Source organism: Tyto alba, unplaced genomic scaffold, assembly GCF_018691265.1.
Source record: "Tyto alba isolate M040663 unplaced genomic scaffold, T.alba_DEE_v4.0 Super-Scaffold_1, whole genome shotgun sequence".
In the NCBI taxonomy this organism is placed as follows: Eukaryota; Metazoa; Chordata; class Aves; order Strigiformes; family Tytonidae; genus Tyto; species Tyto alba.
This window is the reverse complement of record NW_024881261.1, coordinates 18,277,646-18,299,544: the sequence shown is the minus strand read 5'-3', so window position 1 is coordinate 18,299,544 and position 21,899 is coordinate 18,277,646. Positions and strand designations below refer to the sequence as shown.

Genomic DNA, 21,899 nt, shown 5'->3' with positions numbered 1-21,899 from the left:
GTGAAATAAAGGGGTTTTAAAAATAGCACAGTGGCAAATTTTGAAAACCTGCATTATTTCATCTGTAATACAGAATTAAACTTAGTGTAAAATTGCATTCATGTCAAACATGACATGTTTGGTGAACTTAATGCGAGAATAAGGGATTTCTTTTAATTTGTGACTGTTCTTGTTTTTCCAAGGTTACATTGTGTTCAGTGGTCCACGTCGGGCAAATGGCATACAAGGACTGCGATTTATTATTCAATCCGAAAAGCCACCACACTACTTGGAAAGCAGAGTTGAAGCATTCTTAAAAACTATGGAGAAATGCATAGAAGATATGACAGAAGAGGCCTTCCAAAAACACATCCAAGCTTTAGCAATTCGTCGTCTAGACAAACCAAAGAAGCTGTCTGCAGAATGTGCTAAATACTGGGGAGAAATCATTTCTCAGCAGTATAACTTTGACAGAGGTAAGACAAATTGTAGTGCCTTTAAAACTGCTGTAGTTTGGCTACAGTTGTGACTGTTGAGTGTCATATTCCTTTGGAAAAAACTTAAGCTTTTACATAGCTTGTGCATAATTTAGTATATCTTTAGTTATTTGTGTCCAGTAAGCTGTATTTCTTCCTTCTGCCCTGACAAAATAGCTAATTTGTGGAGCCTGTGCTCTCACTGCTGTGGGAGCTGTAAGTAATAGAGGATAAACGTGTTCCCTGATGTTCACCATGCGATGGGTTTCACAAATACTTCATTGACCTTCCATTCTTTCCCTTAGGGCTCAAGGAGACATAGAGTAGGTCAAGGTTTGGAAATGGTTTGAATGCAAATGTTGTTGTCACATAAACGTGATGTTCAGATGCCTGTATTATGTATGTGCCTATTACTTGACTGAGAAACATTCAAATACACTTTGAGATTCCTGACAGCAAACACATTAATTTGAACCCTATTCTTCTTCCCATTGCACTCTTCTGTGGGAGCAAAGGCAGAGGCAACAGCAGGTATCTTGACTAACATGTGACCTGTCTCAGCTTAGAGTAGGCTTGAAGAAACATTTTTGGTTTTGTTTTTTTTTTTCATCCATCATGAAAAAAGCCATTGAAGGCTTTAAGCTTGTAGAAGATCAAATGAGATACAACTTCTAGTGTCATTACTGAAAATGGACTGACAGTTATTTACATTGTGATCCTACATAGTATTTCAGTTGTATTTTTCCCTTTTTCATAATTGCTTGAAGATTTTTAATCCAAAATATTGAGGTATATTAGTAATATAGTTTCTGACATAAAAAAAATCAGTTTTAGGTACAGATCAGCTTTTCCTCACATTTTCATGTCTCAACTCTTATTCACAGCTATAATTTTCCATCTTCCATACATAATAATATGCTTCCTACATGAAACTCACTCTGTATCCTGTGACTTCTTTTCTGCTTTACATGCACAGTGTTGGCCTTCCACAATAGCAATTACAGTCTTTTTGGTCAACAGTGACTAACTGAACTCTTTTAATAATGAAGAATTTTGAGTTCTCATCTAGCTTGGTCTCACGAGAATGAGAGCTATTGACAAGGTTCCATGCCTGAGTATAAGGAGTGGCGTGGAAACTTATCCCCTCAAGTTCTTTTATGTTTCTGATGAAACGGTTTAATTTTTCTCTGCCTTAAGTGTTTCTGGTTTTACCATACTTGCATCTGTATTATCTCTCTGGAATTTCTTATTGTTAGCAGTAGCCATATCTTTCATATCTAAATCCCACTCAATTTATTATTTCTCTTGACTTTTATATCTTCAGTTCCCCTCTACGCACTAGTAATTTTATTTCATTAATGATTCTAATATGACTAGAATTGTCAAAATTAGAAATTCATATACCAACCTCAAGAAGTTAAAAGGTTTTTCTTCAAGTTTTTACATTTTTATTATTACTACTGTTTTCTCCCAAATGTCATCTAATTTTCCAAACTTTGTTTTGTTGATTTTTTTTTTTCAATTTTTTTTTTATTTCCTCCAGGTAGAGCTTCATATTAATTACTTAGAGCCTGCATCACAGACTTGTTAGCTGCACATTTGTGCTCGTTCACACATTTCTTTCTTGATCTTCCTGCTAACCCTAGGAAAAGCAAGCATGCCCACAACAAAAAGCACTCCTGCTTATCCAGCAGTAATTACATGATTAGTTCATTACAATTTATATAGCAGTGTAGCTACTGAGACACATTGTTCCCAGATATCTTAAAGGTGATTATTCCTTAACAGGTATGATGTAGGCACTGTTCCTTACATTTACTTAGAAGTACATCCTGCCAAAGTACATCATACCATCCTGTTTTGTAATTGTGAATAAAATATATAATCGGTTTGCATTAGAAATGTGTAACATTGATTTGAAGATAATATACAGAAGTAGGAATATCTTTTTTAGCTACTGAATAACATACAGTGCAATCAGTATTCTTCAAACATGCTTTTTTATTTTTTTTAGTAAGTCCAATCAAATGGACTTACTGAAGTATAATTTTCTGCCATGCTTCCAATGATACTTTTAGTGATGCAAGCATTGGCTTGGAAGTTAACAATGTAAAGCATATCATTTGAAGTCAATTACAGAATCTGAATTTGGAAGAAATATACTTTGAATAAGTAGTGTGCTAATAACCAGCTATGATTTGCAGACTTGTTACAATTTTTACTATTGTTGTGCAGATAACATTGAAGTGGCTTATCTAAAGACCCTGACCAAGGATGATATTATACAGTTCTACAAGGTAAGTTAGTCACATGGTTAAAATGTTACATGGAAAGAGATGTAGATATAACTGCATGTTACTTTTGTGAACTGTAAAAGCATGTACTTATGCTGTTCTAGGTAGATTATATGATTGATTTAGATACCTTAATAATAGTTTTGTTTCTTGAGTCTTAGTTTAATGGCAACTAGCATACTGTAAAAATAGTGGAGAAGGATTGGTTTTTGTTGTGGGGCTTTATTTTTCTTATAAGCTCTTACTCTCCTCCTGACTCATGTATTATTTCTTTATGAATAAAAAATGTGCTGCTCTATGGCCAAACTTGGCCAAAATTGCAAATTTGTTGGTTTGTTTGTTTTTTTTTTCTTCAACCAGTAAATGATTCAGCTTATTTTGTGTGCATGAATTGTGAATGAAACAGATATTTTTTAAAGCTTTTTTCACTATAAATCAATGCTTTTTTTTCTTCCTCTTACAGTTAGGCAGAACAAAGGAACAGCATAGTGATACAATAATTGTACATTGCAACTCAGCATGAAGTTGCTAGATAGGTATCTAATGTAAGCAATTTAAATACTAGTGAGGTGGCATATGTTGTTGTAGTTATTGTGTCTGCCCCCCCACCCCCTCCCAATAAAAAAAAAAAAAATGGGCCTCATTCTTTCTGTTTTATAACAAATTCCATAGGAAATTCACTGTATTGTGAAGTGTGTATAGGTTTTTATTACATATGGGCAGCTCATAGCTCAGGGAATACTTTGAAAAATAACGTAAAGTCTTTGGAACTTACTGTTGGATGGAAAAATTTCTGCCCATGAAGAAGCATGGGTATGTGTGTATCTGTGTTCTTTTTTCTCTCTCGGGGGGTGCTAATGTCTTTCAAAACGGTTTCTCTTCTGTACTCTGTCTTATCCTTTTCACTATCCAAGGTAATTTTTACATTACAGTCTATTTTTATGAGATTTATGATCTTAATGCTTAAAACTGGTTATTCATACAGCACACTGAACACTAACATCTTTGGTTTGTTTTTATAGTATGATAGCATGGGTGAAGATATGCAGCAAATACAAACTTAGTAAATGGAATTTCAATAGCTGTTGTTCAAGTTATCATTTATTAAGCAAGTATCCACATTCTGATTTTGTAGGAATCTGTACTATTTTGCTCACACTAATGCTCAATACATGATTATCCAGTATTCTAGAGCAGAAATAACTGGTTAGATTGGTGAACTAGTCCAGCTGGGTTTTATAGTTGTGTTCAAGGTGATGTGCTTCCAGAAGGCTGCTAGGGATTGAAAATTCTGCAGACATTTTAGGTTGTGTTCCTGATACTATGATAGTTAATGGCTGAATTCCTATTACTTCCAGTTTTTCTGAGTCTGAAACAGTACATGAATTTCTTAACTTGATTATAAAATAATTCAAAGTACTGTATGCATGACTTTTAATAATATTTGAAGGTACATTTTAAAGCTTAAATTAAATGCTCTTTTACTGCTTTATAACAGTATATCTGAGTGATACTTCCCACACCTGAAGTACTTGATGTTTTTTACTGTAGGTGCTGTTGGCAATAGATGCTCCGAGAAGACACAAGGTATCGGTACATGTCCTTGCAAGGGAAATGGATTCCTGTAAGTATTGTGCTGAATGTAGTATTTAATCAATTCCTGTTCAAACAAGTGATAGTTAGACAGCACGTTATATGATACGGATGCACTTCAGCTCTGGAGATTATACAACTTTCAGAGAAAAAATTATTTCTTTTTATAGGTTTTCTTCAAATGGGTGCTTCACATTTTCTGATTGATGTTTGTGACCAAGTTCTTCAACCATTCTGAAGTACATTGATATTAAAATGATATATCTTAAAATAACACTTATTTTTCGAACAGGATATTTTAAAACAAACAAAACTGTAATAGTCCTACAGGGAAGAACAAAACTAGGATTTGCAGTTATCAGTACAGTGTGGTTTGTTGTTTTGTTTTGGTTTTTTCCTGACAAGCAATGAATAGCCACAATTTTATTCAAGCACTCTGAAAAAAAACCCTCAAAACAACAAACAAAACCCAACCCTCTGGGAATGTCAAACATTATATTTAAACTTGAGAAAGACAAAGTTTATTTAGGCTTTATTTTAAAATAATCTAGATTAGCTATGCACTGTAAACTGTTGTTCCATTTTAGAATTCAAGAAGGAAAAGGTTAAAAGTGTTTCTGATTAATATAAAAAAACTGAGAGGAAAAACTTCTATGTTGCTTTGTGCAGATTTTTCACCAGTTTCTACTGAACTTAAATTCCAAGATGTAACTGGTTCCAAAATTGAGAATATTAAAGGCTTGTCTGTAGAACAGAAAGAAGCAGATAGCTGTGTGGCTGTCACGAACCTCCTTGCAGTTTCAGAATAACTGATTTTTATGGTGCTGTGGAAATTGTAACTCTGCAGCTGAGTAAGGAGGACTTGCTTCAAAGCATCCTACCAGTTTTTGTGGCTAATCATTGCTGAATAGAAATAGTTCTAATACTTTTCCTATCTAGAGAAAACTTTTTAAATTGTCATAACTACATTGCCAGAATGATTTGTTATTTGTTTGGAATGGTATCTTCCCAAGACAATGGTGAGCATGGGAGACAATCTAAGAAGTGGTTACTCTTATAGAGATTGTAACAAGGTATTCTCTCCACATACTCCCCAGTCCTAAACCATCTAATCTGGCATGTGGCCTCTCTTCTGCCTTGAAAGAGAAATTGGGACTTTAATGCATTTCCTATGAGTCCAAATAAGCATTCTTCCAAGTGCAGGTGCCCATCCTCTAGAGAGTAACACAAAGGAGAAAGGCTGAAAAGCTTCCCAGGGAGAACCCATCTTCTGGAGGCAGACACACCATTTTTTTCTGAGAGTGGTAAAGAACTGGAAGCAGCAGAGTAGAGATCTGCAATTTTAGGAGGGGGAAGCACTTGATGAACTCCCCGGGTGAAGGTTAGGGTTGAAATTTGAGTATGGAGGGAGAAAGATGTTTAAGGAATTTAAGACTAGGAGTTCTTATGGACAGGTGGGCTGGATGCAGGAAGAAGTTTTGTGGGGCCTGGAGTAGAGGGCATGCATGGGGACTGGCAGGGAAGACTTTGGGGCTACTATCCAGAATTTTGGTATGTGGAGTAAACCCCATGCCTCCATAGGCATGTCCTTACTAAAATATGTGCTGTTGTGTTGCTCTTGTTGCATATACCACTGGCATTTATTACTGTTCTCCTAATTTGTACTGAAAACCAGTTTTAAGTATTCATTGATCAGTAGATTAGTAATTTTTATTTCTACATTCTCTTTATGTGTGAATAAAATGAATAAAAGCCACTGTCTCAGCACATGTTCTCAAGTCAAATGATGGATTAAGGTCTTTGTCTTTACAAAAGGCAACCATGGAGTATAAAACCAAAATGTTGAGAAAATCTTATTTAGAGATACTTTAAAATTAATAACCTGTGCATTATATAGATACCTGTCTTAGAAAACCATTTATTATGTAAAAGATACTGATTAAATTATGGTCCTGAATTGATTTTGATGGTGTTAAATAGGCCCTGTTGTTGGAGAATTTCCATGCCAAAATGATGTGAACCTGGCGCCAGCACCACCACTACCACAGGTAAAGCACAAATGACACACAAAAAGTATCAGGCTGTATTATTAATATGGAAGTTTAGTTATCATTAAATAGGGAGAAACAAACTCCTTGAAATCCATGCTGTTGTGGGGCTGACATTTCAGCTCTTTTCCACATGCGCTGTCATTCTCAGTAGCAACAGAGATTTTTCCTGATTTTTTTCTTTTTTTTTTCTAAATTCTTTTTAACAGTCTGTCCTGTTACCTTACTTCTTCTGTTGCATCGAAATGAAAGCTAATAGTAGTAGTTAACTCTACACTAGGGATTAAATACTGATTATTGTTGTATGCAAATACTGATTATATCTGATCAGTTGTATCATGTGTCAAGAGAAAGATGCATATGCATCAACAAATATATCATCCTTGCTTTTAAAAAGAAAAACCACAACCTGAGCTCAAACAAGCAACAACAAAACCAACTATCTGGTAATTATCTTAGAGCCTAAAATATTAATGCACATTCTTGTCAATGTGTAACCTGTGGAGGAAGTAATTTGACAATTTCTATTCATACAAACATCACAGATATCACTGTGTGGTTAGATGTGATAGCATTGGGCCCTTACTGGACATTAAATGAATTTTCTTGAAGGATGATAGTGTTTGTCCCAGTAACTTAACTTTTTGCAGTGCGGTAGTAGATCTGTGTTCTTATTCAGTCCTTACAGGTGAAAAAATCACCACAAGTGAAAATTTCTGTGAGTTATATATGGATATATTGACCATTATGACTGAAATATTAAAAAGTTACTTTGTTACTGCAACTAAAAATAATATCTCATTGAATTGCTGTTGTTTTTATGATCTTACCTCTGGTACTCAAAGGGTAGGTGGGATGTTCTGAAGTAGAATTTGTAAATGAAAAGACAAGCTCTGTGTTTATTGAAGTTCCTGCCATTATTAGTAATGCAATTACTGCATTGTAGCTATTGTTTTAAATTATTTGTACTAAATATTAAACTATTTATTTCATAAGACATAACACTGTATTTTGGGGGATCTTGTAATAATGAAGTGTGAATCACTAATATTGTAGAAAAGAGCAAGAAAAGTGTGTTTATATGTAGCTGCAGCAAAAGTTAAAATGAAAAGGGAAGAATTTCTTACTTTTCTGATTAAAGATATTGAGCAGACTTTTTCTTGCATACACTTCTTTGCAGCCAAGTGTGATTGAAAATATGACAGAATTCAAGCGCAGTCTGCCACTCTTTCCACTGGTGAAACCACATATCAATTTCATGGCTGCAAAACTGTGAAGAAGCCCAGTGGATGAAGAAATGCAAATGATCAGTACTGACATGGTTTCAGGGGACTTCGTGATGAACAAAATTATTAAAGCTCATCAGGATAAATGGTTCTGTCTGTTATGAAAGTCCTGAATTCCTTCTTGGTTCATTTGACAGTAGCTGTGTGTTAGGGATAGAGAGTATATAAAAATCAGTTGTGGTCATGTGTCATTTATATTACAGAGAACCTGTTGAAAACCAAAATCAACTGAAACAATAATAATAAAAAACTTGTAGATGCAGTATATTTTTAAAATAGTATATCCCTTCAAATTTTCATTTTGATAAAATAACCTTCCAGAGCAAACCAAGTTGCTTGAAATATCCTTGTTACTCCTGAAAATTATCTTATTGGGGGCTGCATGGGGGTGAGAAAAGTAGGTCCTTTTTGAGATGGGGTCAACAATTTTTCTTAAAAATAGAGACTCCCACATTTTTTGAAGTGACGTGTTGAATGATACTTTTTTAATTGATCCTTAATGCAACCAACATATTTTCTATTTAAGTTTTATGAACACCAGTGGGGGAAAATATAAGGAAATTTAACAACACATTAGTAAGTGAGAGAATTGTGTTAATGAGAATAATTGAAGAATGGGGCATGATTTTAATCTTTCTATACAAATTTGGGGACATTTTATATTAAAACTAGTAAAATGCTGGAAACACTTTAATAGTGCATCTTATTTTTGTTATCAGAAGTGTTGTCCCAGTCTCTTGATAGTGTCAACATCCCATTCAGTTTTTCAGTGTTACTGTGAATTGTTTCCATTTGGCATATAAAATACTTTATTTGGTGTCATTTTTTTGTTTTTTAGTTGTGCATGTACTGATAGAGAGCTCAGTCTATTTTGCCTCATTTGTTATGTCAGTTCTCAGTCCAGCAGAGTACTAGTGCAAATAAGCACGCATTAGTTCTTGATGCAAGAACGGGTGAATGTCAAATACGGGCCCTGTAATGAGTCAGATACATCATTGTTCTGATATGTCTGTGTGGTTTGTCCTTGTCCTTCAGAAAGGCACTTTGGACGGTGCAGTACTGGGTTAGCAGTACTGCTACAGCACAGGGTGTGGTTCAGGTTACATCATGAAATGGTTGTTCCTACTTCTTTGAAGAAAGCTGCACAAAACCCTGAAAGATCAAGAATTATGCTGAAATACTATATGTGTGTATATATATATATATTTCACAATTTAGTAAAATGGTAAAAAATATACAGTGTATAATCTTCACCAAGTTTACTGATTTCTACAGAGTGGTCTTGTGCTTGGGACAGCCCCAAAGGAGAAAAAGGTAAGGGAGAATCATACTAAGTTCTCCTACCTGTTTGACTGTAATTATTCAGACAGGCTAGAGTATACAAAGCACTGAAGATATAAAATCTGCTCATCAGGGATGTTACTGAGAGTTTGCTTCTTATTAAAAGAACCTGAAACTAAGGCCCTGATGTGACATGCATGTTGTTTTTTGTCAGAATCCTGGTATATTCGATAAGGCTGTTCATGTCATTGATCAGTGTTCATTCTTAAGCTGGCTCTGAAACCAACTTAAATGAATTTTTGACACGTAAGGGCCTTACGTTGTGTTTATGTGAGGGTCTCTTCTAACCGAATACATCCAGTGTATTTAAAAGTTGTTTTAAAGGTTAACAGCACATGTTTCAACATCTTTTTAATAAATTTGATGATAGTTTGTGATGTAACCTGTTGCCAAGAAAGGCCATTAGCATTTTTTTGTAGCCTGAGAAGAAAAAACATTAAATATAGTATAAGCAAAAACAGTAAAGGTGTCTCTGTTCATCATATTTTTCATGGATCCTTCACATAGAATGGGCTTTTTACCCTCTTGCATTTCACTTTTGTTTATAATTTTCCTTTGGTAAAAGTATTTGTATTATATATATTAAAAGTTCTGACAACATATAAAAATATATATTTTGGGATTTAGTATTTAAACGTACCACTCTTACGGTGAATAAAATTAAATGGCTTCTATCGTGTGTAAAAATAAATAGATATATATATATATATTCATGGAAGTACTATCAACTCTAATTTTAAGAAATTATATAAATAAATTGGACTAGCAGTGTATTTAACACAAGCTCATATACCATGTTTTCCAGCGGAAAAAACACAGAATTTCAAAGTTCTGTGACTGGATATGGAAACCCATGTAGTTTTCCAGCAACTCTTAATTGCTTTTAAGTGTTCTCCAGCATTTTACAGTTTCTGAGTTTGATATAGCAGTAAATTTTGATAAACTCAGGCATACTAATGGGTTCATTTTCATGGATCCAAAGCTGCAGTGTCTACAAGCAATAAAAAACTACCTAGAATACACTGTAATTCAATTTTAGCGCTTATTAATTCATTTATGTAAGAAACCATAAATTATTATTACGTAACTGTAATTTTTGCAAGTGCTATTTTGAGCAGTTCATGTGGAATTGGGTGCATGTGACACAGCCAGTATGACAGAGTGCTAGAGTTATTCTGTTTACAATAAACAATCTGAATTTAATGTTTGGACTTCTTAATTTGTTTCATTTCAATTTTTTGCATACTGGTAATGTTACATCTATCAGTCTGTGCATGTTTTTTATTATATGTTAATTGTGATTTTCTGCTATTCCTTTGCTTGGTCTAGTTAGGCTGACTAGCTAGGCATTGCTGGAGAAGTGTTCCAAGTCACTTCTAGGGAAGTTTCAGAGGACTTCCCCATGTGGCATCCTACACCTTTTAGGTAGATCCACCTCTGTTGCTCTCTGAGTGTATAAAAGCTTAGTAACGTAAAGGTAGAAATATTGGCACAGGACAGGAGTTTAATTATCAAATCTGAAAATATAATTTCAGATCATCGCTGCATCCAGACTGAATCATGTCTAATGCAGCTTTACAGTGTTGCTTTTGAGAAATTACTTTCCCTGGTCATTTTCTTTGTTTTATGCATACCAGGAGATTATATTTCCAAAGGTTAGGAGTAACTGTGGTTGTTAGAACATTAAATAGTATCTGTTCTGAATTCTGAGAGCACAAAGATACAAATTAGCAGGCGCTTCTGCTGTTCTAATGGGGCTCCTTGAAGTAATATCAGACAGCAACATTGAGAGACAGGTTTTGTCCTTGGCATTGGGAAGAGTGGAGAAATGAAATGCCTGCAACCCACCTGGAAAATGTTGTGCCCAACATCAGGGCTCTCTTTCTCCACTCCCAGTCATTAGGGATTGGTGTAAATCTCGACTCATTGGCTTTGCTGTCTTTTGCAAAAAAATTAGGCTAGCCAAGTTCAGCTGTTACTGTTAGCCATAAAAAAATGTTTGAGCTTTTTCAGAATTTTGTTTAGGCGCTTGGACATGAAGAGCCCTTATTGATAACGCGTTCCACAGTGTAATCATGTGTGGAGAAAGCATTACACAGCTTTTAGACTTCATTTACTATTTTCCAGCTCTTGTTTTAACACAAGGTCAGCAGAATTTTAGTCTACCTTCTCTGTACCATTTAACTGGTTAGTAAGCTCTTGCTATCAGTCTGACGTAAAGTGTAAAATCATTATCTTCTACACCTTTCTTCATATGTTTTTTTCCGTATTTTTTCAATAGCTGACCATCTAACTGATACGGTTATCTACAGAGACACCTGGGTCTTTCCCTTGAACCGATACCTAATTTGATATTCAAATCCAACTCTGAAATGCATTGTTTTCAAGTTATTTTTTAATATTGTTGCTGCATGCTGCAGAATACAAGGCACCTCTGTGCTATTTTAAAGGCAGAAGAGATCAGAAACTCAGGCTCCTTTCTTACCTTTCATGTAATTTCAAAAGAAGCCTGGCCTATCTAGATTCTGCTGAGAGGCTTTTATTTGAAACATTTCAGTATAGTATGTGCTGTTGGTGGAATATAATACTAATAATATGTGAAATCTGAATTGCGATTCAAAGGAAGAAAGTGTGTAAGGCCAATGGCCCAGCAAAATGAAAAGGTCACAATGAAACCAACATACTTGAACTCAAGCATTTAAACAGAACATAAGATTGAGAATATTGATGGCTTCTTAAATTAATATTTCTAAGCCACCCAAGGCTGTTAATTAAAAGTTAGGCATTAAAGGATGTAGACACTACACTGCATAGCATTTGCTGCTGTTAACTTTTAGGACTCCCCTTTTAGTGATGCAATGCAAAATTCTGAATTAAATTTCCTGATTGTGCAATGGATGAGGGAGGATACACAGCTCCAAGAGGACTTCAGGTTACTGTTGCACTGAGCAAGGAAGTGACTAGGCTTAGGCAGTGGGAAACTCTAGTGAGAGGCATCTAAATTTAAATCCTACAGCTTTCTGAGGATTTGCCATCATCTTACTGTGTATTAGATGTGCTTCCTTCTGCTTCGGATTTTCATTACAGTGTTTCACTGCCTGCTCGGCTTCCCTTTCAGGAAAGGGAGCAAGGAATTGTGGTGCTTTTCTAGTGATTGCCAAAGATACGTGAACTTTTCACTGGAGCAGCAGCTGGAACTCAGGACCCCCTTCCAGCCCTTGCCTCCACCCGTACGCAGAACTGGGTGCCCCATGGTACGTGTGGGCTCATACATGCACATAGTCTGGTGGTGAATGCTTACTCTACAAAATTGGAACAGGTTCAACAGAAGGGAATGAGGAGGCCCCCAACCTACATTACTAACCTCCTGGGAAGTGGGAGAAATAGGCTAGAGAAAATTCTAATATAAGATTGAAATTAAGTTGATTTTTTTGGGGTAACTTGCACTAACCACTGAGTTATGGTGTAGAAGAACATGATTTTTATATGAAGAGTGTTGTAAGGATGAACTCCTGTGATGGGAGAAATAGAAGACAACCTGCTTGTGAGTTCCAGGGAGATGTAAATCAGTACAGCATTTTAAATGGTTACGGCTGATTAATGTCAGAGCATGCATACAAATGGTATTATGGGATGTCAAATGTAGAAAGTGTGGGTGTGTACAAATGTCAGTGAAAGCTGAGACTGGGCTTGGAAGATCTATATTTTGGATGTGATGTCTTTTGGTGAACAGGGGTCTAAAAATTTTACTTAGTATTAAGGTGGTGCATTCGATAAGTCAGTGTTGGAACTGGTTTAAAACACTGAAAATATGTAAACATTTCACAGCAATAGTGCTCAAAAATGGTTCACTTGGTATTTTTCAAACTTTCCAACTTGCTTTCAATGAAGTAAGTTTAGCAGGACAGGTTTCAACCCAAATGATTATTTGCACGTGTGCAAAAGCCAGGGAAGTTCACAACAGATTAGTGCCCATCAGTGCTCTGGAGTCACTAAGCTGTCAAACAGTTCAACACTTTTATATTTTTGTCATTACAGTAACTTTTAGTCTGCTAATATTTGTGCATTCCGAGCTTTCTGCAGTAATGCGGGAAAAAAAAGTGTTTGTTCTGACTACTTACTGCAAGGGAAATTCTGTGTTTTGACTGTGAGATACCAGTATCATTCACTGGCACATATCTGTTAAGGGTGAAGCCTCAGGAATCTGAAAAAGATCTATGCAGATAATTCTTCTGTTCACAGATTTGGTTAATATTCATTTCCAGATAAAATTGTAGGAAGAGAAAGTAACTGTGACAATTCTGCAGCATTAAGTGTATTTTAAGAACACAGGAATCTGTACGTATAACTGGATCTGGCATCTCCACAAACTGATTGTTTAGTTCTGATACTCTGTATCATCTTCAAAGGCGGAGATGTCTACTGTTCATCTCACATTGCGTCATGTCTCTCTGACCAAGGTGAAGAGACCAGATACTTCCATTGTCACATCAGCCAAAAGCATCGTTGATGTCCCATTAGCACTGGCATGCACCGAGGTGTGGGCTGCATGCATGCTGTGGGATATTTTTTCTGTGATTAGAATTCAACTTCTAATCATGGCAAGCTGTATCCATAAAATTACACAAAGATGACATCTATAATAGGTCTAAGCCTGGAGAGACACACTGGACTGCTGCTGAAGCCCAGCAAAGTTATAGATTTAAGCAAGTAGAACTATTTCAGAAATAATTTCAGAAATAAACAGGTGCTACTCAACCATGGCATGAGACTGATCTGCTGTTGTATGCACAATATGATTTTACTGCTGTGAATAATCTAATAAAAATGTACCTTATGCAGCCTTTTCCTGGAAGTAGGTATATTTAAGAGTGGAATAGCTTGTAGGCTTTGTGTAACTTGAAGAAAGCATATACAAGGAATCCTTGTAGTTTGGATTTTTCACTTGAATGTAAGTGTCAGTAATCATTAGTTTAAAGATGTTATGAATGTGAGAATACAAAAGATTGTATTAAGCTCAGTGTATACAAAATGTAAGTGTGAACTAGGGTGCTTGCCCATACTATGAGCCATTTACTAAAAATAATGTTGAAATGGAAGGTAATACATATAAGGCGAAAGCAACTAGTTGCATGCCATTTTGCACTTCTTGTCTGATAATCATGTCTATCTGTCATGTCATTGTGTATAAATTAAAAATTCCTCAGAAAAGGGGTCATGTATTGTCTGTAAACTACCAATGCACAACTGTGGTACCGTATAGCTGATAATATGTATTAGGATTTCTTACATGTTGAATTGAGTAATTAAGAGTGAATACAAGACCTTATTTTCAGGACAGCTTGTAGGGTTTGAACAATCTGAGTTTCTTTGAGTTTTGAAAACAACAGAATACAAGTAGCACAATCTCTCATTAATTGTATTAGTTCTGCATTCTCTACCAAACAAACACAAAAAAAAAGGCAGTTGAGATAATTAATAACTAAAGACTTAAGCTGGCCTGACAACGAGTAGATGTGTTGCCTTGTAGTATATTGATAGCACTAGATTATAAAATGCATGTATCTTAACAATGGTTTTGGCATAAAGTCTGACTAGTCATTTAAAATAATCTTAAATAGAATAGCTTAATAGTCCTGGAAGTCTTGTAACATTCATGTATTTTCTTTAATTTGAGATCCAGATATAGGCTCTCAGTCTTGTATAGAAATAAACAGTCCTGCAGTTTCATAGCTTGTTGCATAGAGCTTTAATTTGGTGATGGTGTTCCAGAGATCTGATACAAAGATACCAGAATAGCTGCCTTGCTATTCCCCAGGAGTAATCATACACCAGGCAAGCAGAAAGATAAATTCCAAGATAATGTATATCTACCTTTGTAAAGTATGCATTTGTAATGTACTTAATCTCTTACCTTTTCTTAAGATAAAGTAAATAATATACATTTTCAAAACTGAGTGGAAAGATTTCATGTATCTGGTTGTCCAGCAGCTCAGGAAGAGGTATTCAGAAAACAGACTGCAACACAAAATCAAAACTGAGTGTCGATGTGTGTATGATTAAGTAAGACTATAAGGGATAGCACAATCAGTAAGCTTAAACTATTTTACTTATTCTGCTGGCAATTTCTGGTTTATTGAACAAGCTGAGGTGCCCTCAGAAGTGATACCAGAAATGTCCTGGCAATGTGCACAGACCTGGTAGACTGGTATTGCAGGAGAGAGATGACACAATTGGGAGAGATGTGATGAGACTGGATAGCACTACACTATCCACAGACTGACAGCAGCTCGTTGATATAAAAAGCTGAATTTGTAATGTTTCTCCCTGTTCCTGAAACTATGGATGGCTAAAGGAGAGGAGAGCGATCCCATCTTTGTTGGCCCCCTGCAATCTCAGATGCCTTGGGCAAACAGCAAAGTTCTTTTCTTGAGCAGCAGCTACATCAAATCAAATCTACTTCCTCAACAGGTCTTTCTTTGGTTTGTTTAAGTATTAATATTAAATGTTACTACTTTGTCAGAAAAGAAGTTGAATTATATCTTCTTTTTTGCAATATGTATACTGTGTTAATTAGTGCTATTTCCAACCAGTTACCTGTGCCTCCAGGTGATGGCTATGCATATGTATTTGAATTACCTGTCGAATCTAGTCCCTCATCTTGGGAATGAACAACAGAACTGGGTGTTTTATTTAAGGTAATGCAAGAGAGTGAAAGACCTTAAGTTTTTTGGTTTGGTTTTTTTTTTCATTTTTTTTTATTTTATTTTTTATCCCTTGTTGAGTCTTTATAGCTGGCACTTACCAAAATATTTTTTGACCTGGAAAGTCAAGAAGTGGTGACTTAATTGACACTAAATATTGAACTATTTAGTGCCATTTTTTGCAGTAATAAAATTAAGAGTAGGATTGTATGCTTCATGTGTGGAGGAATGTTCAGGTCCATGATGTAGTCATGCATATTCAATGATTACTTCCTACTGTTAGACCAGGTTTGGGTAGGGGAACACCAGGAAAGGAAGAATTTTGTTTTGTTTTGTTTTTGTTTTCAAGGTTTTCTTACCTGTTTTAAAGAAAATTTGCTATGCAAGACAATAAATCAATTTTCATAGCTTAATTTGTAGAAAGTGTCAAGTTTTTTAAACAGGTATATTTTAATTTTTGTAATGTAAAGTTTAATTTGCATTGCTTGGAAAACAGCATACACTTCAGAATAAAAACATTGGCTTAAAAGATTTACTGCGAAACAAGAAGCTTTCTTGGTATCTTTCCTGCACACTGTAATTAAAATTATTCTTGGTGCTATACAACACAACATTTGCTGTTACTCCTTATACCAGTGTGCAGAGTTGTGCATCTCATCTTTATGCATGCAAATTATTTTCTTCATTCTGCTGAAGAAAATTGTGTTTGTACGATACTACGGATAAAGATGCAACTTTAAATGCTTAAGCAGATAAAATAAATCACTCTTAAATCTCAGAAATGGTCCAGATGTGTATTTTGTAAGGAGCAAGACTGTGTGAATTTTTCACCTTCACGGTTTAGCATCCCGTTAGGTGTCCTGTGTCCTAAAACCACCGGCTTTCCCAGGGCTTTCCAGGCCGGCGACGCCTGCGGGGTTGGCCCCGGGGTTCCCTTCTCGCTTCCGGCGCTCGCTGTCGCCCTCACCCGGCCCCGGCCCCCCGGTCCGTGCCCCCGTTCGCCCCGGGCCAGGGCCCGCGGGGCGAACGGGGGCTGCGGGGGCCGGGCCGGAGCGCCGGGCCGCGGCCGCGGGGTGGTGCCGCCGAGCTGAGGCGCCGTGAGGCGGTGAGTGGGGCCGGGCCTGGGCCGGGGGTGGGTGGGCGCTGGGCCGGCTGGGGGTGACGGGCGAGGGCTGAGTGAGGGGGAGGGACGATGAATGGCGGGCGGGAAGCGCGTCTCGCTGGCTGGGGCCCGTATGGGCGCCGGGGCCGGGGGTCGCCGCCTGCCCTGCTTCCGCAGGGGCCGGGGGTACGCGGGGCAATATGGCGGCGGTGCAGCCCCGCGGCCTGTGGCTGGGCTCTGCGGGTGGTGGGGTGCCGCAGGCTCTGTTTTATCTCACAGCCGCCTGTTATTTTATTTAAGATGCTGGGGGAGGTCCGTGAATGAATGGGGTTAATTTGCACCAGCACCGAGCACAGCAAGTGGAGCTGCGGCTTTGCCGTGCATTGAACGTGTGACTGATGCAGTGCATGTTACTCTGAGGAAAAAAATTACATGTATCAGGTTATGGGCGTTATGAATGAGATTATCTTAATTCATTGGCACTGCAGATTCTTGGGGCTGCCCCCTTCCCACCCAGTCCTGGGGAAGGTTGTACTTGTGGAGTGCTTGGCACTGTAGCAACAGGCACCACAGGGAAACTCATGAAAACAGCAGCAATTTTGCCTTCGAAACGTTTCAATGAGTGACATGTGGGGGGCTGTGGAAAAGAACAGTCGTGTCGCAGACAGATCCTTTCACAAAGGAGGGCAGAAATAAGATTGTATAGTCCACCATAGTTCTGGTATTTCCTAGTGTTTGATGTAACAGGGAGCTTGACAGTAAAGTGCTCGTAACACTGACTTGGTGTAATTGTCAAGTGTTCAAACAGAAGAAAAGGGAAACTGAAAGGTGGGGGGACACAGGGCAGCTTTAATTATGTGTTGCCTTAATGACACGGACACATGTTATCTCATGGGAGAGAGCCACATGATCCGTCACTTGCCAGGAGCAAGGATGTGTGTGTCTGCGTGATAAGCCCCCATCACTGGCATTTCCAGGTGCTGCAAAGGAGCTGAGGCACACACTCTGCTCCAGCTCCTGATGGCAACAGACCTCCATGTCTTCTTCCTGACCATCCCCTCTCCTGTCTCTGGATCCACATCCTTCTCCCTTGGCCAGTCTCAGTCTTCATCTCCTTACCCATTTGTCACCTGCCTCCCTCACCCAGTCTGATCCACAGCCCCCCACACCCCAAGCCCTTCTGCAGCTCCCAGGCTTCTGTGTCACAGATTAACATCTGCAATCTCTTACCTTTTTTTCTCGATGACTGCTCAGTCCCCAACCTCCTTGTCCTTCATTCACTAAACCTTTTGCTGAGTCCACATTTTATCTTTTGCCTTTGAGTAGGATGGGCTAAGCAGGGAAGTCATCAAGAGCTCTGGAGGACAGGCTTACTGCTTTCTGGTCCAGCTGTAATGGGATAAGGTGCTAAGATCCATTTCTTCTCTTAATGTGCCTCTTACACAAAAACCCTTGGGAAATTCCAGTTCAATTTTATAAAATCCCAACTGAGCAGCTTCAACCTTCAAATTTTCAAGGTGTTTGGGAAGATTCTTCATACAAGTCACCAAAGCCACCACTTCAACCACCAACCTGAAGTCCTACCACCTAATTTTCAGTTCCCTGCTTCAAACTTTGAGACTGTCAAAGATCTGCTGCAATTTCCCATTAAGTGACCAAACTATCACAGAAGAAATCTTTCATAGTTACTCACTGTGGGCCACACAGTATGGTTTTTAAAGTTTGATAAGGATCTTAGCAATTGTAAACACCATCTTACTAAAGGAAATATCAAGCGACCTGATGGTGGTATCAGTCTTCCTGTGTCAGGTGGGAGTGAAGGGGGAGGAAGCTTGCAGAGCTCTATAGCTTAAGACTTACTTATCCTTAAACAGAAAGGATCCTTAGCCTTCCAAAAGTTTGTACTAATAGTCTCCTCTTGTCTCTAGACATTCTAGTCTGGGGGAACTCTATATGCATAGGTATGTGCAGGCACATGAGTGCTGGGGAAAGAAGGGCAGTATCAGCCTTCATTACAGAGCCCAAGAAGAGAAATTGCTTTGGCAACAGTAGGTAACTCATTAACTGCTTACTTTGCACAGTGAATGAAGAACAGAATTACACAGCAATATGGGAACTGTGTGCCCCTTTCTCTGTTTGCCATGCAGCAGGAGCTTGCTTTTCCCCTGCGTCAGACTCACCGCTGGGTGTGAGCATCCCCAGGCTGCACCTGGCTGTGGTGTCTCACTAATATGTCTGCTTGGAAGAGATGCCTGGTTTGCACATTGAAAGGATAAACTGCTGATCCTGTTTTCTGTAATTCTGTCACAGAGAGCTAAAGCTCATCTGACTGGTTTAACTTAAGAGTAAATACAAGGCAGTGTGGTTGAAGGAGATAGAAAATGGAGAAGGGACTCTGAATCAGCTGATTTGTATTTAAAGGCTTCTTCTGCTTGCCCTCTCTTTCTAAAAATATATTTTTTTTCTGATTTGAAGAAATAAAATATAAATGATACTCTGGCAAGAAGTGCATAAAATCTGACAGAGAATAAATGGTAATCTTCAGAGTTGTAAGCTTGGAAAGAACACCGCAGAGATAATGTGTGCTCTTGACTGGAGAGAAGTCCTGTTCATTAGAAATATACCCCCCTGAAGATTGATCTGAACTTTTAAGCTTTCAATTGAATAATTGCTCTGAGAGATTTTAAATATTTTGAATTATTTAATTTCCCATTCACCAAAATTGAATAACATTGCAGCTGGTGATTTAAAATGTTGTTGAATTAATTATGAGATTTTGCTAAATTCCCTTTTGTCTTTCCTTTGTCAGTTTTTTATTTCAAAAAACTCAGCTAATGCAGGAACTATATCACCCCAATACAGAGGAGAGATGAGTCAGAGATTTGTCAGCTTGAATGGCCTTAGACATATTATGTTTACTAATCACCATCATGCAAGTCTGAAGTGAAGTTACTTGCATATTAAAGAGTAAGACTGACAAAGCTGAAGTTTCCTTGCTAAACTCTCTTCTTCTGACCCTCTCTGCTACACCCTTTCACGGAGAAGAGGTCAGATTCACATACACTGAGCCATGAGAAATTATCTAGATCTAGCAGCAAAGAAAAAGGTGAATTCATGTAGGCAAACTGGAGCGAGTCTGAAAGTGAGTTTTATGGGATGACTGCATCAGTCCCATGGCTGTCTTGAAAGGACCAGGTGCATATCTCCATGCTCCTTCACAGTCAGCCACCTCATGCTGTTGGGTCACTGTCAGGAGTTGGGAGTGGGGAACTGAAACAAGTCCTGCTAGGAAGGACAGTACAGGCCATTACACTGGCTCAGTTAAAGCCATGCCCTTGGCCTACACAGATTTAGAGGAAGTCTAATACAATACACACAGTACGAAAATAATAATGAATCGGTTGTTCCAGCACCTTTCTTCATTAATTTTAGAGTTCAGCCTTGTAAATCTAAAGTCTCCTTAAATTTTAATAGTAACAGTTACTTAATAGCAGTTATTAGTAACAGTTAATATTTGAATAACAGCGTTATCCATGAATGTACACCCCACATAAGCCTTAGAAATATGTGAATGAAGTCTGCATGCAAACAGCTGCTTTTGAAGCTGGACTAGAAGACTTCAAAAGACAGACTTGCATTCCTGCTGCCCGACGCACATGTGCTCCAAGCAGAATGGGTGCTGCTAGCCCCTACCCCTTCTGCAGGACCCACCATGTGAGCTCAAGTGCGGCATTTTTGGTCAAAGCTGGTTCAAATACTGATGACTTGGACCACAGGCAGTGTAAATGCCTGTGATCTGCCTCATCTCCAAACTGCAAACCAAACATGCTACCCATATGATGGGAAATGAAATTACACCCTTGCTGATGATAGGCCTGTCAAAACGTTATAGGATGTGGCATGTTGGTCTGTAACATTTCAAGTTTCAGTTGAAGACCAACTTTCTCCCTTGTCCATATTATATTGCTTATTTTTGTGTTATCCCTCCGATTTTAATTTTCTCTGGCATAATTTATAGCAAGCTATTTATGGGACTAGAATAACTGTCAGTTTGGAGAAGGGACATGGTTCCTCCTGTATACAGTGTGGGTTAGAAGGCTGTTAGAAGGTTCCTGTCCCAAAACGGATGGCAGTATATGGGTACATGAAAGGAGGAAAGATTTGTTTCTTACTCTACTTTCTTGCCAACCCCTTATTCTTGTAATGAATAGTCTAATTTCAGGATTCTGTATTCTCTTTCTGTTTTAGGTATGCCATGCTGTATACTAACATCATCAATACACTAAACATGCTCTTTTACTTCGACTTCCTATGCCTAATGTTATAGTTGATGATTATTTTTAGATTATGAGAGTTATTACTATCATGTTAATTACTCTGAGACACTGGTTTTCATTTAAAAGGGCAAGTGCATTTGTTTTGTTACTGTAATTCTGTCTGCACTTTACTGCATTGGAGTAAAAGTTATTTCAGACAAATGGTTCTTGCATATTTTTATATATCCTTTTATATGCTGTTCATTAACTTGAAACATCTTTCGATGACAGAGCAAATTAACAAGCTAAACAGTAATTATCTCCCACAAATCACCTATCCTTGGTAGAATAAGGCATATTTATGATTTATTCACCAGTGTTTGGTGGCAATCACTTCATGATAAAACAGAATGCTGGTTTTATGAGGTACAATCCAAAGATAAGCCATTATCTAGACAAGACTTAAAGAGCACAGTGTGAAAGTTTTAAACAAAAAGAAAAGTGAATTTATATTTGGGGCTTAGGAAAAAAGCTAAAGGCTTGAACTGAGAACAATTACAAACATCTACTGAAGAAAACAGTGCATGCTCATCACCTTGATGCTTGTAGGCAGATTAAAAAAATCTCAGCTCAACAGGTGCCCACATGAGGGAAAAAGCAATCTTCCCCTAGGATTCAGTCCTCAGACTAACTGCCACCTGCTGTTTTTTGAGAGAGGAGTTATCCCTGGAACACTGCATTTGCATTGTGTCTGCTAACGTCAAGGCTTAGCACAGGACAAAAACATCATGAATTTAGCAGAAGTACCAATTCAGATAAG

At 37.7% G+C, this 21,899-nt stretch overlaps 2 protein-coding genes across 9 annotated transcripts in view; both read left to right on the top strand.

Moving 5' to 3' along the window:
- IDE (insulin degrading enzyme) overlaps nt 1-10,220 on the top strand; it is a 71,476-nt gene extending 61,256 nt beyond the window's left edge. For all 8 annotated transcript variants that reach the window (XM_042802885.1, XM_042800982.1, XM_042803917.1 and 5 more), the window contains 5 exons: nt 183-455; nt 2,691-2,752; nt 4,301-4,373; nt 6,323-6,390; nt 7,571-10,220. In XM_042802885.1, coding sequence (XP_042658819.1) covers nt 183-455; nt 2,691-2,752; nt 4,301-4,373; nt 6,323-6,390; nt 7,571-7,666 — 572 coding nt within the window. In that variant the 3' untranslated portion in view covers nt 7,667-10,220. The remainder of the gene's footprint in view (nt 1-182; nt 456-2,690; nt 2,753-4,300; nt 4,374-6,322; nt 6,391-7,570) is intronic.
- Nucleotides 10,221-16,785: 6,565 nt separating this feature from the next.
- Nucleotides 16,786-21,899, top strand: part of CPEB3 (cytoplasmic polyadenylation element binding protein 3) — a 141,887-nt gene continuing 136,773 nt past the window's right edge. Inside the window, exon 1 of the mRNA XM_042807605.1 lies at nt 16,786-16,826. The gene's annotated coding sequence lies outside the window, so the exon portion shown is untranslated. The remainder of the gene's footprint in view (nt 16,827-21,899) is intronic.